The 19,542-nt window shown below is 46.8% G+C and overlaps 2 protein-coding genes across 13 annotated transcripts in view; one reads left to right on the forward strand and one right to left on the reverse strand.

The window, feature by feature from the left end:
- HDLBP (high density lipoprotein binding protein) overlaps positions 1–16,846 on the reverse strand; it is a 75,752-nt gene extending 58,906 nt beyond the window's left edge. Inside the window, exon 1 of one of the 2 annotated variants that reach the window (XM_070620253.1) lies at positions 16,552–16,846. The gene's annotated coding sequence lies outside the window, so the exon portion shown is untranslated. The remainder of the gene's footprint in view (positions 1–16,551) is intronic. The other variant, XM_070620255.1, reaches the window with a different exon arrangement.
- The window catches only part of SEPTIN2 (septin 2), a 35,434-nt gene continuing 31,840 nt past the window's right edge, over positions 15,949–19,542 (forward strand). Inside the window, exons 1-4 of one of the 11 annotated variants that reach the window (XM_070620278.1) lie at positions 16,942–17,008; positions 18,176–18,339; positions 18,778–18,850; positions 19,222–19,326. Coding sequence is in view for 3 of the 11 variants with exons in the window: in XM_070620275.1 (XP_070476376.1) it covers positions 18,848–18,850 (3 nt within the window). In the remaining 8 variants the exon portion in view is untranslated. Of the gene's footprint in view, positions 16,593–16,774; positions 17,009–17,955; positions 18,340–18,777; positions 18,851–19,221; positions 19,327–19,542 lie in introns of those variants that run through there. The other 10 variants (XM_070620277.1, XM_070620276.1, XM_070620275.1 and 7 more) reach the window with 10 other exon arrangements.

The following is a 19,542-nucleotide window of genomic DNA, read 5'->3' on the forward strand; positions in this document are numbered from 1 at the left end:
TTCAAATCAGCAAGGAAGGGTGGACTAGGCAATAAACAGAATTGGGCTAATTTGCTAGCCATTTTGAAAAAACACAAAGGTTGATCCCTCCTCACACCATAATCCAAAATAGACTTCAGTTGTATTAGAGATCTGGAGGTAAACAATCAAGCCTTGAGGAGCTAGAAGGCTGAGGAGGAAAACCTGTGATTTGGGAGTACAAAAGCCTACTGATCATACAGACTGTAGACACTATCAAGGAAAATGATGACTCATTTGACTCTTAGAGCTTAAGAACTTTATACAGCATAGACTATCTAACATAAAAGTTAGCATACAAATAGTTTTTGTTTGGAAAACATCTGAATAGGTTAGGACATATGAACACAGTTCACAGAAAATTAACACATAGTGCACATAAACACACGAATAGACGTTCATCTCATTCAGCCCTTATTCTATGAGATCAACAAAAGTGATGCAATTTTTGAAATGGTGAGGAAAAACAGGCTACTTGACCACTGATGACGTGTAAAACTAGAAGGCAATTTAAAAACACATAACAAATAATAGACAATGCACAATCCAATTCAGTGATCACACTTCAAAGAAGCTACTCTCCAGAAGTACCTGCAGAAGAATGCAGAAGGCACAGGTTTAACAGGTCTAAGGCTCACAGCAGCACTGTCACAGGCAAAGAACTGGAAAGAACACAAGTATGCATCAGTAAGAAATGTTAACTACACAGTGACACATTGACACCATACAGGAGGCACGCTGTCACCAGCAATGAAGAGAGCTCAGATAACAGCCTGGAGAGGGCAAAAAGACAGTGTACACAACTTTGTTTTTATAAACTGGGATATGAGCTCCCACATAAGAGAGTGTCTACACAGCTGGGGTATCAGAGACTGAGTGAGATGAAGAGGGTAGAGGGCAGCTGTGCAGGAGAGGGGGCAACAACAGGAGACTGGTAACATACAGGACCAATCAAATAAGTTAGTCTATTAGGGACACTAGCATCTAGGATTCTCACTGTTGGAATAGGAAGCTACCAATTTGGAAAGGGAGAAAGTGGAATGAACCCTGTGGTATCAGATTGAAATTGAAGGTACTGGGATGAACTCAAGTTTTTCAATATTATAAAGATATAAAAATCGACATGAGTCTATGTGTTATAAATGCACAAACATTTATATATGTATGTGTAATGTGTACAATTATCCATGTACACACACATACACCCTCTACAGCTCTGCCCACTAAGAGGGCCTCGGTACAGTAAAACCCCAACCACCTACCTGGTGGCCAGACTCTGCTTCTCTGAGTACCAACTTGAAGAAAAGGCTGATTCTAGGTCTGGGGCAGAAAGCAGATGAAAAGCCCAGAGTATCTTGTTGCACTTGAAAGGAAGAAGTGCTAAACAAATAATGAGAATGTATTGGGACACAGGAGCTGGCTTTAAGGGGCTCCCACTGGCCAAACCCGGGACAACATGAGCATCAAAATAAATAATTATAATAAAGGATGATAGCCTACTGAATAAAATGGCAAACTGTTAGCCTATATTGATATAAATAGATGAGTAAACCGAAAGTTTGGTAGGAACAGATAGTTTCAAAAGTACCTCCCCACAGTATACTTATTAATTACAAAGACTTCACAGTGGAGAAGCCTGGGAGACACCACCTTAATCAAGTGATCAGAGTGAACATTACTGGTAACAGGACAAATTGAAATCCTGTGCCACCTGATACAATGCAGAGAAGCACCTAGCATCCCTTCTGTGCTGCGCCAGCCAAACATGCAAAACCTGAATCTAATCAAAAGGAAACACCAGACAAACTCACACTTGAGAAACATTCTACGAAATAACTGCCTGTAATCATTAAAAGTGTCAAGACCAGGAAAGCCAAGGTAAGATGGAATAAATGTTCCAGTTTGAAGGAGACTAAAGAGACCTGACGACCAAAGTGATTCTGAACTGATCCTTCTGATGAAGTGTGAATGGGTGTGAAGGTAGCAAAGCATTCATGTTAATTTCCTGATTTTGATGGTTGTATTGTGGTTAAGGAGCAGAGTGTCTTGTTTATGCGAGGCATACCAAAATATCCAAGGGTGATGAGGTTTCATGTCCCCAACTTACTTTCAGGTGGCTCAGAAAGTGTTTTGTACTGTACTTGCAACTCCTCTGTAAGTATAAGATAGTTAAATAAACGAATAAATGAAAGATAGTACTACTTTTGTAATTAGAAAAAAATGAACCCTTAATTTGGAAATAAACACATCAATACAGGAGTGCGGTGGCAAATGACACTAACCATTCAAGCTCCAAGTCGAAACCCAAACTTGATTATATATGTTTAATCAAGAGTTCAACTACTAAGATCAATACACATTTCACCCACATTTTATGTAGCATAACAAAGTTTTACCTCACTTTTATGATACTGTTGTGACACTAAAGTCTGTTACACCATTTTTTTCAAAGTTCATAAAAGCAGATTTTTTAAACCATCAGAAACTGTCAAGGAAGCTGCTTACTGAAAAACCTAGCCACGCACAGCAGCACATCCCAAACAACTTTGAAGTCCCCAATGGGGACCCCCTGCCGGCTCCCCACCCCAGAGGGAGGCAAGAGACCTGCTGGAGTCCCTCAGTGCTTCCTCAGCTTTTCAGACACCACATTCAGAAGGGAAAAGCACAAGACGCTCCATCTGAGCTAGCCACCAGCACTGCTGAACCCCAATCACACACTGTTCTCTGAGCAAGAGGCAAACTCAGAGACACCAGCAGACGGAGCACGCTGTGTCATTTAAGATGAACACTGACCAAGGAGTGGGGAATGATATTTAGGTTGGGTAAGGAGAGTGACCACATCAATCAGCAACGCCTTAAAAGAGAGGAAAACGGTCCGGCCCGGTGGTGGAGCAGTTAAGTTTGCACGTTCTGCTTCGGCAGCCCAGGGTTCGCCGGTTTGGATCCTGGGTGCAGACCCACACACTGCTTGTCAAGCCATGCAGTGGCAGGCGTCCCACATATAAAGTAGAGGAAGATGGGCATGGATGTTAGCTCAGGGCCAAACTTCCACAGCAAAAAGAGGAGGATTGGGGGGCTGGCCCCGTGGCCGAGTGGTTAAGTTCGCGCGCTCCGCTGCAGGCGGCCCAATGTTTCGTTGGTTCGAATCCTGGGCGCGGACATGGCACTGCTCATCAAACCACACTGAGGCAGCGTCCCACATGCCACAACTAGAAGGACCCACAACGAAGAATATACAACTATGTACCAGGGGGCTTTGGGGAGAAAAAGGAAAAAAATAAAATCTTTAAAAAAAAAAAAAAAGAGGAGGATTGGCAGCAGATGTTAGCTCAGGGTTAATCTTCCTCAAAAAAAAAAAAAAAAAAGAGAGAGAGAGAGGAAAACACACACACACACCCCTACCACTTCAGGATTGGGGTGAGGAGATAAGACGACACGCAAAAGTATATTTTGGAATTAAAATATTATAAGAAGCCTCCTAACGCGTACCAGATAAGTTCTAAACTGGCTAAAACAAAAACAGCCTTTAATAAAGCCATATGCCCAACTGTTAGCAAAAAGCTAATTAGTGTGCAAGTCAACTGCAGTGAGATTTGATGGAAAGGAAAGACCTACAGATCACCATTGAGTCCTCCACATGCCATTTCCTCCTTGAAGATTTAGTCCTAAAACTACAAGCACAGTCTGAAACCAAAAGGTCCTCATTTGGAAGAAAGCAATGGCTGGAGGTTTACACACACTCTCCCAGCTCAGCAGCATCTTCAGCAGTTAAGCATACCCAAAGCCCCAACCAACCAACGTGACAAGAAGGTGAGGCTGACACGCCACATTGCTCCAAAAGCAAAGGCATCTTTCACAGATCAAAGGAAAGCCAACCTATGCTTTTAAAGATCAACTGTTGACTCCCCGCCAGTAACATCACCATTTTCTCTCTGTGTTTGCCCAATCTTTCAAAAAAGAACTGTACTTACCAATCTCAAGAGGACATAATGATCATCTCCAGCACCTGAATGAACTAAGGATGGACCCCAACAGCACCGAGCCTGACCGGTTACCCTGGCTGCAGCTAGCTCTTGTCTGCACGTCCCAGAGACTGGCAGGTGGGCTGAGCCTGGGAGCCAAGGGGCCCTGTGCACAGGCAGCCTGGCAGCACTGCTGAGCTCACTGCATGGCGACAAAGGCGACACAGAACTTTGGTCTCAGGGGCTGGCGAGTCAGCTCCAAGCATAAGCAAATGTATCAAAATAGAAGCCTTGTTTCCAAAGAAAAAAATTGTATTCTTCAAATTGATCTCACACACACTGATTCAAGCCAGTGTTACAGGGTCACCTAACTAAGCTTCCACTTATCAGAAAAAGTCAAAACAGGATATATAATGCAGTCATTCCACCTGAAAGGTATTTATAAATGAGCTAAGTACTAATTAAATTAGAAAGCATATCACATAAGAGTGAAATGACGAGCAGCACATACATTTGTTATAAAATAAAACCTGTTCAGATAATGCAGCATATCTGATTTTGTTCCCAGCAGCCAGCTAATGCTGGGAGTCCACATCTCTCATCACCTAATATAGTCCATACACGAGTCACGGCACTATCTCGAACACAAAGAACACAAAGCGAGGGGCTGGCCTGGTGGCACAGTGGTTAAGTTTGCACACTCGACTTCACTCCGGGAGCCTGCGGTTCACGAGTTTGGATCCCAGGTGCAAACATACACACTGCTTATCAAACCATGCTGTGGTGGCATCCCTCATACAAAACAGAGGAAGGTGGGCACAAATGTTAGCTCAGGGACAATCTTCCTCCAGCAAAAACAAACAAACAAGAAGAACACAAAGTGAAGTAAAAGTGAACTTCAAGTCCCACTCGGACACACTCCAGGGTGTTCTGTTTATAAGTTACAGGACACCATCAAGTAACACAGTTCATAACTGTCAAAATGGTACATCAGAAAGGCAGAAAAGACCACATAGGCCCCTTCTTTCCTCTTTTCTTTCTTTTTGTGAGGAAGATTGGCCCTGAGCTAACATCCACGCCCATCTTCCTCTATTTTGTATGTGGGACGCCACCACAGCATGGCTTGATGAGTGATGTGTAGGTCCACACCCAGGATCCAAACCCATGAACCCCAGGCTCCCAAAGTGAAGCGTGCAAACTTAAACACTACGCTACCAGGTCAGTCCCTCTCTTGTATTTTTTTAAATTTCTAAAGCAAAAGACTTAGAGAGTAAAAAGTCTTCAACTTTATATAACAAGGAATCAGAAACCATCCATGTTATATTGAGGAGGGAGCCCTGAGGGGCAGAACCATTCCTCAGCAAGTCACTAACCTCAACCCCAATTTCAAAAACAGGAAAGAATGCCAAATACACAACTCCTTTCAAAAATTATTTCCTCTAACTCTACACTTCTATTGTTTCCTCTTTCCCTCTGACCTCTATTTGTTCCAAGAGGTCTGGTCCTTTTGGGGATAAGAGCGTTTTCTTGAGCTCCGCCATTTCCCTTAAGACCATCTGTTGTGGCAACCTCTTTAGGAGCACAGCCCTCTCCAGAGCCTCGAGACGTAAATCTCCTAATAGGCTAGGATCGGTTGCCATGCAGGTAATTGTTATCACAGCACCAGCGGGAAGACTGCTTTCCCTCCCTGAAGGGAGCCACACACGAAGAGAGCCACACAAGCCCAGAAGTTTGCAGGATGACTTAGAACCAGGGGGCAGGGGAGCTCAGCCACCACGCCCTCCTGTGCCTGCCCCTCAGTAGAATCAGAGAGTCCTGGGTCACAGCACCCTTCCTCCTAGTCCCCATTCACCTGACTAGCTGCCCAGGCCAAGTGATATGCAGGTCTAACACACTGCACCACCACCAAGTTCACAGCACACAACTTCCGTGGAAGGGCACAGCAGTTTCTGCAAAGACAACAATATATCCTGAATGTATCTGGCTGACGTTATTTTACCCCTTCAGAAAGAAACCAAGAAGTAGCGCTGGTCCAGCCTGCACTGTGTCTAGAAGCTTTAAGTACCATAACTGACCTCATGGCTGAGAAGACAGGGCGTCTTGCTCACGAGCGGTCAATGAGAGAGCCGAGCAGTGGGAATGCCTTGCAGGGTCCTCTCTCAACTGGCAGAGCGAGGCCCAGAACTACTGCTCCGCTTCATAAATTCAGTCCCCAGCTCAAACCATGCCCCCAAAATGAGGTGCTAGGTTAGACAAAGGAATCATGCTGATAAAGGTGACAGTATAGAAACAAGCAAAAGGAGACAGCTTTACACAAGAACACTTGGCTGCCTGAGCAGCAGCAGGCCCCTGAATACGGTGCCCCACTACGGCATAGAAGCCACATGCTCAGCATGCTTTAGGATCTCAATAGTTTGTTAATCCAAGCACACCCAAACCTCTGGGCAAAGTTGCTCTAGGAAGAAATTCATTGACGCCACAAATTCAACAGTGGTTAAAGAACCCAAAGGAACACATTGAGACCAGGCCTTCAGATGAGCTTATTTCTATGTCTAGCATATCTTTACCTCAGAGCCGAGAAAGCTGCTCTGGATTCCAACAGCTCATTGCAACTCACCAAAAGTCAGTAAAGGACAAGTATTAAGAATATTCCCTTTTTAGGGGCCGGCCCTGTGGCCGAGTGGTTAAGTTCGTGCGTTCCACTGTGGTGGCCTGGGGTTTCGCCAGTTCGGATCCTGGGCGCCGGACATGGCACCACTCATCAGGCCACTTTGAGGCGGCGTCCCACATGCCACAACTAGAAGGACCTGCAACTAAGATATGCAACTATGTATGGGGGGGTTTGGGGAGATAAAGCATAAAAAAAAAAATGCTTATTAAAAGAATATTCCCTTTTTAGAAATCAACACTGTCCTATCTGTTCATCCTCTCAAAACACACACACGGCACCTGCCATGATCAGGTTACTCTGCTGTACCATAGGGGTCCAAAACAAGTAAAAGTGTATCAATGGCTTATCCTGTCATCCAGATTGGGGTGAGGGCAGGGAAAACCAAGAGGGGACTTACTCCACGAGACCTGAGCATTAAGATGATGTCAGAGAGGCAGCCAGAGGCAGTGGAGCTGGGTTGCCACAACAGGGTGATGGAAACACTAGTCCAGCAAGAGTCTAGAGTAGAAAAGCGATCCCTGAAGGTGGCCACCGATAGAGGGACAGCAGCCATCCACAGGTTACTGCAGAGACAGTCCCTGAATGGCTTCAGGACTAGGACCATGATTTGTCCACTTTCTTACCTAAAACCTACTGATGGATATGTACTTTGTGAAAAATAAATGCTGATGATTGAATTGATGAGAGAGAATGAAAATTCCAAGAGGCACAGGACAATTTTATCGCAGGGGAGAACATCTATCTTGCTGCAAAGGCTTGGTTGGTCCCACTCCTGGACTAGAAAGGACTGTATGGACATCCTATCACCTTCTTGACCCCAAGCTTTAGAGAAGACCTAGAGACACTGAGAGGAAACACTAGGTAAACTTGGCTAGGCCAAACGTTTACATGTGTGAAGTTCTAAAAGTGAAGACCAAGATAAAGAAGAAATGATTACAGATCTTGACTTCTCTGTGCCTCTGTCTCCTGTCCTGTAAAAAGGAACTGATATTAATACCTACCTTTTGGTATCACTGTGAGGATTACGTGAGCTTACATGCAGAGTGCTTAACCCGAGCCTGGCAGAGTAGGCTCACTGAGGATCTTCTGTTACCATCACCCTCCTCAATATCTGTGCCATGAGGACTCCAACGGTGCAGGTGACACAGCTGTAACTCAGCCACTCCTGCCAGTGGCTTCACCCCTCCAGGGTCTACTCCCTTCCAGCTGGAAAATGGGACCCGTGACAGCTACGTCCTAGAGCCTTTTCAAGGACTGACCCTGTAAAGCAGGGCTTCTCCACCTCAGCGCTGCTGACTTTTGGGATAAGACAATTCTCTGTCGTGGGGCCGTCCCGGGCACTGCAGGATGTTGAGGATCTCTGGCCTCTAACCACTAGATGACCACCCCCAAGTCATGATAACCAAAAGCGTCTCCAGACATTACCAGATGTTCTCCAGGGAGCAAAATTGCCCGAGTGAACCAATGCTGGAAATAAAAAGCATGATGCCTGGTGTAGGAAGCAATGACTAAAGCTCTAACAGGCAAAGTTTTTCGTATCACTCATACTTCCTGGAAACAGATGACAAAATGGAATGCTATATGAGTGACTACCAGCTCCAAGTGTCATCCTTCAAAACTTGAAAACTAAGTTTCTGATAAACTGAGTTGACCAAGGGTTCTGTGCTATCAGAGTGTGTGTGTATGTGGAGGAATCTCAGAGACTCAGCTTCCTTATCTTTTAAAAGGAAGGAACTAAAGTCCTATAGGTCAAGAAACACCCAGGTCACAAGACTGATTAAGAACAGATCCAAAACTGAAGTACAGGTCTCCTGACTCCCAGTCCAGCAGAGGACTACCTTCCTCATCTGTATAATCATCTCAACCCTTTGTCCCGTCTGGTAGAAAGCACCAACGCCTAGCAGTCTACACCTAAGACACAAGCACTACAGCATGTCTCACAAGGTCCACCTCCAGGAACGTCTAAGAATATCAATTCATGCACACAAAAGGCACATCTGAGAGGTTTTCAGAAAACACTTATTTGAATTCATCTGACGGCTCAATGGCACTTGCTAACTAACTACTGGCTTTTGCACCAGCAATTTCCTGCCTCTCCTTGCCCTAGATGAGGCCTGCTGTCCCAAGGGTGGGGTCTCAAGGCACATCTAAGCCTCCAGAGAGGACCCTTTGCCCACAGCAGAGCCTCAGATGGGATGGACAGGGGCTGTGGGGGCTACAGTAATACTGCTTCTATTAATACTGATAGCATGAATATGGTAATACTACAGCAAGCTTGCTGCAGTGAATGTCTACCAAGAAATGAGACTTTTAGCTTTAAAATATTGTAAAATACAACCACAACAAAGCAATGTAAACACTGGCAGTTCCTTGATTCTTCCCCAAGAAATATTCCCAAAATTACTGTTTTACGTAAGATTTTTTTTCTGGATATATTAATACATAGTTTAAATAAAAATAGGATCACATTATATGCACTGTTTCACCACTTGCTACACTTATTTCCATTTTAAAATGTATCACGGCTGTCTTTCCACGTTTTACATACAAATTTACCTCGTTTCTTAACAACAGCATGTTGAATAGAGTAGACATGACTTAATAAATCCCCTGCTGATGTTGCCTTTTTGTGTGTGATTACAAACACTGCTGAAAAGAATATCCTCTGGTATTATGCTAAGCGAAGTAAGTCAAACAGAGAAAGACAAATTCTGTATGATTTCACTCAAATGTGGAAGGTAAACAAACACATAGATAAGGAGAACAGATTAGTGGTTACCAGAGGGGACGGGGGTGGGGAGAGGGCAAAAGGGGTAAGGGGCACATGTGTATGGTGATGGATAAAAACTAGACTGTTGGTGAACAGGATGCAACCTATAAAGAAATTGAAATATAATAATGTACACCTGAAATTTACAGTGTCAAAAGCCAATATGACCTCAATACAAGATTTTTTAAAAAAGGCCAATCCCAGCAAGTTACATAGTATATGATACCATACATAAAAAATATTATTGAAATGGCAAAATTATAAAAATGGAAAATGGATTAGAAGGAGGTAGGGGCAGGAGGGAAGCGAGTGTATCTATAAAATGGCACCATGAGGGATACTTGTGGTGATAGAAATGTTCTGTATCTTGACTCTATCAATGTCAATATCTTGGTTGTGGTAAGTTTTTAAGATTTTACGATTGGAGGAACAGATAAAGCATACAAGAGTTCTCTCTTACAGCTGCATGTGAATCTATAAAGTAAAAAGCTTAATTTTTAAAAAAAGAAAAGAACATCCTCTGCTCACTTGAGCCTGTACCTCCATAGGATAAATTCCTAGAAATACAATTATATGATTACAGGGGATGCATGCATAGGCGTTGCCAAAGCAAAATTACCCTCCTAAGGAAACTCCTTACACTCCAGAACATCCGCATATACCCGTCCCCCTCACTCTCGATAACTAAAACTGTCATGTTTATTTTTCCCAATCTGTAGGGGAAATATGATCTTAATGTCAATTCTTTGATTATCAGTGAAACCAAAATCTGGCTTTGCTTACTGGCCATTTGAATTTCTTAACTGTGGAGACCAACCTATTGGCAATCTCTGTCCCCTTCTCTACCAGGGTGTTCCAGCATACATTTAAGACAAAGCAAAATCCACAGCTAGGCTACAAAGGAGGAGCAAAGAACAGAAGAAACTATGAACTTAAGTAAAACTGAGTTGTAAGTTAAAAATAACATCACTAAAGGGCACATAGGCAAAAGTGATGAGAAAATACTCTTAAAAAGGACCTTTTTGCCTCTCATGCCCTGACCAAAAGCTGTGGTTTTTCTCCTCTGGAAAGGGAAGCAATCTTTGGACGGTGAAGACGAGTTACAGTAGAGGGGAGGAAACCATTCTGAAGATGGGACGTTCGTTCTTTCACAGTTACTGCTAAGACTGTAGCCTTCTCTCCTCACTTGGCCCCCTGAACACAGGCAGCCAGACAAGAAGCTGGAAGGTATTTTTCTGGAGAATCCAAAGAGACCCAAAGAAGCTGACAGGATGCTGTAAGGAAATGGCCCAGCCAGCTGCCTCTGATGTGAATGTCACAGTCAGCAAGCCCCAACCACAGGCTCAGAAGCCCTCTGACATACGAGCAGGCACACAAACATCACCAGCTAGCCCAGAAAAGGCTCTGACATGAAAGCCAAAACCCCCAAAGAAAAAACCAAAAAGCAGTCTGAAGCAAACAGTGACTTCAGGGAAAAGAAAACTTTAAAACTCACTAATGTCCTCAGATAAGAGGAGATACTATATCCATGAAACAAAAACAGGTTATAAAATAGGAATAGAGAGAACAAGAGAAAGTTCCTGTAAATAAAATGAGAAAAACTCAATAGAAAGGCTAGAAGATAAAGTTGAGAATGTCTTCCAGAAAGAAAATGGAAAATATAAGAAAATCAGAGTGTCGATCCAGAAGGTCCAATAGTTGAATTCTAGACAGACAAAGTGAATGGGAAGAAATCAAAGCAATAAATTAAGAAAAATGCCCAAAGTTGAAGAATAAGAGTTTCCAAATAAAGGGGCCCAAAGTGTAGGCAAGACGGTAGATGAAAACAGACTCCAAGGGACATCACTGTACTAGCTGTTTTGAATTTCACAGAGAGAAAATCCTTCAAGCTTCAAAGAAGAAAAACATGGTCACATATAAAGGCTCAAGAATCCGAATGACGGAAGACTTCAACAATAACAGTGGAAGATGGGGTAGCAAAACAGTGTCCAAACTCTCATTGAGGGCAGAACCAGACACTGTCAGACACACAGGTTCTCAAAACTTGACCTCCCACACATCTTTTCCAAGACAACTTCTTGAAGAAGTGCTCCATTAAAATGAGTTAAAATTTTTTAAAAATCAAGAAAGAGAAAGATATAGGTTCCAGGAAACCGAGGACCCAACACAAAAGGGGAGGTGAGATCTGCAGGGAGATTCCAGCAGGTTGGAGGCCTGGGAGAGATTTATTCAAGATGAGATTAATAAATAATGAACTTCATCAGATGAAAAGGACTGAATTTCTTGAAGAGAGATCTAGACAACTAGCGAATTTGGGGTTGAATTTTAGTGACAAATACATAGAAAACTAAGCAAAGAAACAAAAACAAGACTCATAAGAACTTCAGGGAAAACAAAAACTCATCCAGGAAAGAAAATGTAATCCCATCACACCATTTGGCCTAGCTGTGAATGGTAGTACGCAGTCACAGTATAAAGACTAAATACTGAACTAGCCGAATGAAAGATGCACCTGCTCTGGGCAGCCACGCACTTGTCTGCAAAGAGAAGGCAGAGGCTAAAAGAAAGCTAGAAACTTCACATCTACTCTCAGGGTCAGGTGAAGAGGCAAAGTGTGAGAGAGGCGAGAGAAGAGCAATATGTGAGCGAGTCAAGCACATATGTGTTTAGAGTTAGAGGGAAAGACCACAGGAATCAGCGAAGAGGAAAATGTGGGTGTTCTGCAGGGGAGGAAACGTGACTGGGAGAAGAAAATCCATAGTTTTTCCTTATGAGCCTTTCTAGATTTATTTGATCTTTTGTAAACTACATAAAGATATAACTTTGACTTGAAATGAAAATTTTAACTTTAAAATTCATATGCAGGCCAATAAAAAGGATTAAGGGAAAGTATGCAGGTTCAATGTATTGTTCCCAAATTAACAGCAAGCATCAATAAGATAACTAATGTGACAGGATGCCCAGATCCATCTGGAACATATCTAGCTCATCCTTAACCACATTCGAGGAACTTTAGCGTGCCTGGTGAACAACAGCTTCCTAGGGATATCACTTCCAAAATGTTTCTGATTTTAGAAATACAAAAAAAAAAATCTTGCTTTACCCCAAAACAAACTGTATAATCAATTTTTTAAATGTTATGTATGTGAAAAGAGGTTAGTACTTTTCTTGGTTTTCAAATGTTGAATGCTGTAGTGCTGTTATAATTTAAGGGAAAAGGCATTCTGATACATTAAGGGTCTCTGATTGCTTTTCTATTTGGTCAAAAACTTTTAAACACACATCTTAGACTTTTTGCTGCCATAATTTGGCAAATGAGAATTCAGCTGTGTACTATGTTTCTTCCAGGAGCTTGGTTATTTCTTTGTTTTTTTTTTTTAAATTTTTATTGAGTTAATGATAGGTTACAATCTTGTGAAATTTCAGTTGTACATTATTGTCTGTCAGTTGTGTTGTAGGTGCACCCCTTCACCCTTTGTGCCCACCCCCCACCCCACCTTTCCCCAGGTAGCCACTAATCTGCTCTTTGTATGCATTTTTTAAATTCCTCATACGAGTGGAGTCATACAGAGATTGTCCTTCTCCATCTGGCTTACTTCACTTAACATAATTCCCTCAAGGTCCATCCATGTTGTTGCAAATGGGACGATTTTGTTATTTTTTACAGCTGAGAAGTATTCCTCTGTACATATATACCACCTCTTCTTTATCCAATCATCAGTTGATGGGCACTTAGGTTGTTTCTACGTCTTGGCTATTGTAAATAATGCTGCAGTGAACATTGGGGTGCACGGGACTTTTGGAATTGCTGATTTCAAGCTCTTTGGATAGACACCCAGTAGTGGGATAGCTGGATCGTATGGTAGTTCTATTTTTGATTTTTTGAGGAATCTACATACTGTTTTCCATAGCGGCTGCACGAGTTTGCATTCCCACCAACAGTGTATGAGGGTTCCTTTTTCTCCACAACCTCTCCAATGTTTGTTACTATTTGTTTTGGTTATTTTTGTCATTCTAATGGGTGTAAGGTGCTATCTCAGTGTAGTTTTGATTTGCATTTCCCTGATGCACAGCGATGATGAACATCTTTTCACGTGCCTATTGGCCATCCATATATCTTCTTTGGAGAAATGTCTGTTCATGTCCCCTGCCCATTTTTTGATCAGGTTGTTTGATTTTTTGTTGTTGAGTTGTGTGAGTTCTTTATATATTACAGATATTAACCCTTTGTCGGATGTATGACTTGCAAATATTTTTTCCCAGTTAGTGGGTTGTTTTTTTGGTTCAATACTGTTTTCCTTTGCCTTGAAGAAGCTCTTTAGTCTGATGAAGTCCCATTTGTTTATTCTTTCTATTGTTTCCCTTGTCTGAGGAGACATGGTGTCCGAAAAGGTCCTTTTAATACTGATGTCAAAGAGTATACTGCCTACATTTTCTTCTAAAAGTTTTATGGTTTCTGGTCTTACCTTTAGGTCTTTGATCCATTTTGAGTTTATTTTAGTGAATGGTGAAAAAGAATGGTCAATTTTCATTCTTTTACATGTGGCTTTCCAGGTTTCCCAGCACCATTTGTTGAAAAGACTTTCTTTTCTCCATTGTATGCCCTCAGCTCCAGGAGCTTGGTTATTTCTTAATAGAAAAGGAAAAGGCTTCCTATAACCACTAGCCCTGTGGGATGGATGGATGGATGCTGAAGGGGCCGTACCAAATATACATATCATGTGGTACTTCAAAAAGCGTGTTTGCTGCTCAAGACCTTTTGGTAAATAAGTTTCAGTTGGGAAGTGTTAATGAAGAATTATCTGACCCACTTGTGACTAAAGATCACAAGTCATTACTCAATGAGAGAGCAATCACTTGAAATCCCATCCAAGTCAGAGTGTCTTAGATAGGACTGACTGAAGGGCAGGAAGTCCTTCACAACAGGTTCTCAGCCAAGCCCTCCATCATTTGGGATGTCAGCTGTGTACCAAATTCTCAACTTCTTGCCCGTATATGCCAGCAGCTATAGCTGTCACGTGTTCCCTTTGAACAAGCTAGTCTTCCTGACTAGAACACCCTATCCTGCCAACTCCACCTGGAAACATTCTTACTCATCCTCTAAACCCCAGTTCAAGAACCACATTCTTTGTGAAGACTTTCCACTAGGCAATTACCACCTCCTCTTTCCTATCTCCATACTTTGGACATATTTCCATTACTGCCCTTAAAACACTGTAATCTAATTATTCTTTTACAAGTGAGTCCCCCCACTAGACCATAAGCTGCTAGAGGAAAAGGAAAAAAATCTATATGCTCTTTACCTTTGCACCCCCAGAACCCTTAACAGTGTCTGGCACAGAGCAATTTCCGATAAATGTTTTGTGAATTGCACTGTCAAAGAAGTGAAGTCATGAGGCCAAAGTCAGACAACCAGAAGCCCCAAATAACAAAAGCAAAGAAAAAAAATCTTGATGATTCAAGAAGAACTTCTTCCATCAGGCCGCGGAGAAGTCAGTTTGGCCCATGGGAGAGGGCACTGTGACAGGGATCCAGCTGCGCCTGGAGGTGCCGAAGAAGGTGGGCCGACTGCATCTTGGAAGTCTCTCCTCATATGCACTGAACATTTACCCAGGTGATGTTAACTTCATTAGAGAAGATGAGGCCGGCACCCAAACAGTGCTTGGCACACGGTGGAACTAATGGCAGTTACAGGAAAATTTAATCCTTGTTGTAAATTACTTAATTGGCTTTCAAATGTTGTCTCTCAAGACTTGACAGGGTATGCTCAGTTTTCCCCAAATCTAAAACTTTCATGATAAGTTGATGGTTGATGTTTCAGATCCAGAGAACTGGGAATTCAAATGATGGAAGCCGTTCTTTACCTAACACCTTCTCAACTACTTAATATACTGCTTCCAAGCATCCCAATATTAAACAGACTTAATGAATGTAGCTTTGGAGTACTCAGTGTCCCCAAATAATCAAAATATAAACCAAAGAACTATGTTTCATCCAATGTTTCATTATCCCAGCTTTGCTTCCATAAACAAACATTCAGTTTACTTCGTAGTACAGCACTACCAGCTGCCTCAAACAAATCCTAATTGTGACACACCCTATCTTAACAGAGCCTTAGGAAAGTTACCCGCCAAGAAAGTGACCGACTGTCCCTAAGTAGACACCAAATACACGTGAAGTCATTGCCTGACGGCTTACGGGAGCTATGAAACTGAGAATACAGAACAAACCCAAAACTAAAGGGCAAATCACCCTTGTTACTGAAAACTCGGACTCATCTATATTTCTTGGATGCTTCACTTGACCGTAAGCAGTTTAATAAACAATACCTAGGTCCCCTTTTTTTCGGTTTTACATGGTATTCTACCCAAACCCCATCTAAAGTCCGACCCTCTCCTGCTCTAGGTCGGACGGGAGAGAACATCTGGTGGCTGGCCCCAAGGACCTAGCCGCTTTTCACAAAACGCCCTCTCAACGCGCTCCGGGGTCAGAAACACCACCATGCTGTCACTCCCGCGTTTGCTCTCAGTCGGGGTTAACCAGGCCCGCAGCGGGTAGCGGACCGCGGCCCGGCCTGCAGGCCGCCCGGCGGGACACCCCGCACCCGCCCCGCTCAGGCCCCGCCGGGCCCGTCGCCCTCCGGTGCGAAGCCACGTCGCCGCGGTGGGCCGTGGGCGCCCCCAGATCTCACCGCGCGACCACGAGGGGCCGCACCGCCCCGCCCTCCCTCGGACACAGGCCCCGGCCCCAGGCGCACGAAGGCCACGTCCCCGGGGACGGGCGCCCAACTCTATGGTTCGTGCACGGGCCTGCCGGCCCACGTGACCCACGGCAGCCAATCGAGCGAGGCCCCCAACCACCGAGATGACCGCAGCCCGGGCTAGAGCAACCCCGCCCGGCCGCTCGCCGTCCCCTCCCCAGCCCTGCTCCGCCGCTCCCTGCTCGGTGCTGCCGCCATCTTCCTGGAGGAGGCGACCGGAGGCCAAGGCTCCCCCTCCCCGCGGTCGCCCCGCACGCTTACCGCCAGCTGCCCCCCCCGCCCGCCTCTTCTCCTCAGCAATCACTTAGTTCCTTCTACAGAAACGCCCTTCCCCCACTCTAGTTACCCACAAGGCGAAGACTCAGATTACCTGTTACACTCTTATCAGCGTAAGGAAACCAAGCTCATAAGGTAGGAACTGTGGCCAAACAGGGGCAAGCCGCCATCTTGGTAAAGGAGAAGAGGCTACGCTTGACCTCCCCCCCCCACCCCCAGCCTCTATATGGCCAACCGCCGTGGGAGGGGCGCGGCGCCTGCGCAGAGGCGGAAAACGCGGACGAGCCTGCGCCTGCGCACTCGCAAGCCGGCGGGTTGGGGAGGGGAGGAAAGCCAGGTCGCGCCGGGGCAAGGAAAGAGTTGGCGAGGGGGCGGGGCGACGTGATGACGCTATCCGCGCGTGGGGCGGGGCGGGGCGCGAGCGGGTGGCGGGCGCTGGGCGGGTCCGCGGCGCGGTCGGTCGGGTCTGGTTCTTCGGCTCGTAGGCGGTGAGTGTCTCGCCGTGGGTACCCGCCGGCGCGGGGCGCGAGCTGTGGGCCGACGCAGAAGGGGTAGGGGGCCCACTCGGGGCAGTGGGCCCTCAGCTCCGGGGACGTGCGGACGGGGTGGGGCGGCAGGGTGGGGGAGGGGCGGCCGGCCGGGATCCCCGGCCTTTCTCGGCCCCCTGCGCTCTCCCCAACCCTCCCCTGCTCCCCCCGACCCGTCCCCGGCTCTCCCCCGCTCTCCCCGACCCCTCCCCGGTTCTCTCCCGCTTGCCCGACCCCTCCCCGGTTCTCTCCCGCTTGCCCGACCCCTCCCCGGCTCTCCCCCGCTCTCCCCGACCCCTCCCCGGTTCTCTCCCGCTTGCCCGACCCCTCCCCGGCTCTCCCCGACCCCTCCCCGGTTCTCCCCCGTTTGCCCGACCCCTCCCCGGCTCTCCCCCGCTCTCCCCGACCCCTCCCCGGTTCTCCCCCGTTTGCCCGACCCCTCCCCGGTTCTCCCCCTCTCCCCTACCCCTCCTCGGTTCTCTCCTGCTCTCCCCGACCCCTCCCCGGCTCTCCCCGACCCTTTCCCGGTTCTTTCCGGCTCTCCGCAACCCCTCCCCGCTTCTCCCGCGCTCTCCCCGACCCCTCCCCGCTTCTCTCCTGCTTTTCCCGACCCCTCCCCGGCTCCCCCCTACCCTTTCCCTATTCTCTCCGGCTCTCCGCGATCCCTCCCCGGTTCTCCCCCGCTCTCCCCGACCCCTCCCCGGTTCTCTCCTGCTCTCTCCGACCCTTTCCCGGTTCTTTCCGGCTCTCCGCGACTCATCCCCGGTTCTCCCCCGCTCTTCCCGCCTTCCTCGATCCCCCCTTGGGCTCTGTCCCTGCCGCGCTCAACCCGCCCCTCTTCGGCCCTCCCAGGCCTTCCCCGGGTCTCCCCGCTCTCTTTGCGCTCTCCGATCTTCCCCGCCCACCCCGACCCTCCTCGGCCGGGGGTCCCAAGCCCTCCTCGAGTCCCCGCTCCCCGGGAGCTTTGGCGCGGGCGAGGCGGCGGGGCGTGTCTCGGGGGAACTCGAGTGGCCCCTGCCCACCCCGTGGGCATTACGTGGAGCTGTCTCAATAATGGGCCTCGGGCGCCCGCCGTGCGGTGGCAGTCGTGGTCGGGGAGGGAAAGTGCGGGTGGCGGCCCGTCCGTCGGGCGCGTTTTCGTCGTGCGGCCATCGTGTTGTTGCCCTGACATGGGCCCTTTCTCCCCGCCAGCTCCTGGCAGAGAGTAAGCCTCGAGCAGTCCTGCCGCTGCGCTAGCTCCCCAGGCCCTGCCCGGCCGCGGATGGAGCCGGGCGGGGACGCGGCCCCTGCCCCGTGCAGGGCCAGATGGGAGGGCTGGAGCCGCGGAGGACCCGCCGGTGCCCTGAAGGCCGGAGGTGAGGACGCGGCCCTGCGGCTGCCGGTGCGCTCAGCACAGCCTCGGTTCTCACGCGGCCGCGGGACCCGCCAGGCCTTTGTCGTCAGTCCCACCCGGCCTGGTCTGTCCTCCCCACAAGAAGACACGTGACCAAACCGCAATGAGCTTGCCGTGCAGCCTGCTGTGGTCTTTCTGCTTTTGGCCTTGGTCCCAACCGTTCCTTCCGTCTGGAACGCGGTTACTTCCCCTTCCCTCCGCCTTTCGCTTGCTGGTCCCGGTTCTGTACACGACTCGCCTAGTTTAGGTGTTGGCCTGATGTCAGCCTTGATCGTGCTGTGTGGTAGTCGTGCACTAGACCCTTAGTCCTGTCGGGGGAGGGGTGTCTGAATCTCGTCACCCTTACCCTTTGCCCAGTGCAGTGACAAGCACATAGCAGGCTATCAAATGTTTCTTGTAGACTCAAATCATTGTGATGCCTCAAGATAAATGTTGCAAAGCAGCCTTGCCTTTGTAAGGAGAGACAAAGAATGGTATGTAGGGGTCTTGAAAGCGTTTCTTGGTGGTTGTAATTTGAGGGTCCTTATTTTCGTTTTTGGTAGCTCCCCTTCAGACTTTTTTTGCACCACCCAGCATCCTGACTCGTAGTGTGTGCTGCTCTATCGTCTTGGCAGTGATGTCGGTCATAAAGCTTATCCTGATTTTTTTTTTCCATTTTCCACCTTGATCTCTCACCCAGCACTGCAGCCCAGTGTGAAGAACAAGGGCTTCTCAATCAGATTTGCATTCTGACTGCTCTAGAACCAGCATGGCAACCTAGGGAAAAGGGGAGAGGATGGGGGGACCTCCCTTTATCATTATTCATAAATGTGATTCAGGTTCCCTTTTTTGCCCCACTCCAAAGACAGAAACTGCTGAAGAAGGAAAAGATGTTTTTTTCCCAGAGAGAAGGGGACACCAAAACTCATTTGGCCGGAGAATTGGGGTGAAGCCCATTTATATATAATCTGTATGTACCCTCCTTTGTGCATACGTGTCATTAGAGAAAGTGCATTTGATTGTGGAGTGCTGCCCCAGGTGCCATTGGCGGCGTTATGTGGTATACTGTACATGTACCTTTCTCAAATCCAAAGAATGATTGCCAAAACATCCCAGGGCTCTGGATGAGGGATTGGGAACCTTTGGGTGCTACATTGCAGGGTCATTTTGTGGCTTGGGATAATGT

This window comes from Equus przewalskii, chromosome 5 (assembly GCF_037783145.1).
Source record: "Equus przewalskii isolate Varuska chromosome 5, EquPr2, whole genome shotgun sequence".
In the NCBI taxonomy this organism is placed as follows: Eukaryota; Metazoa; Chordata; class Mammalia; order Perissodactyla; family Equidae; genus Equus; species Equus przewalskii.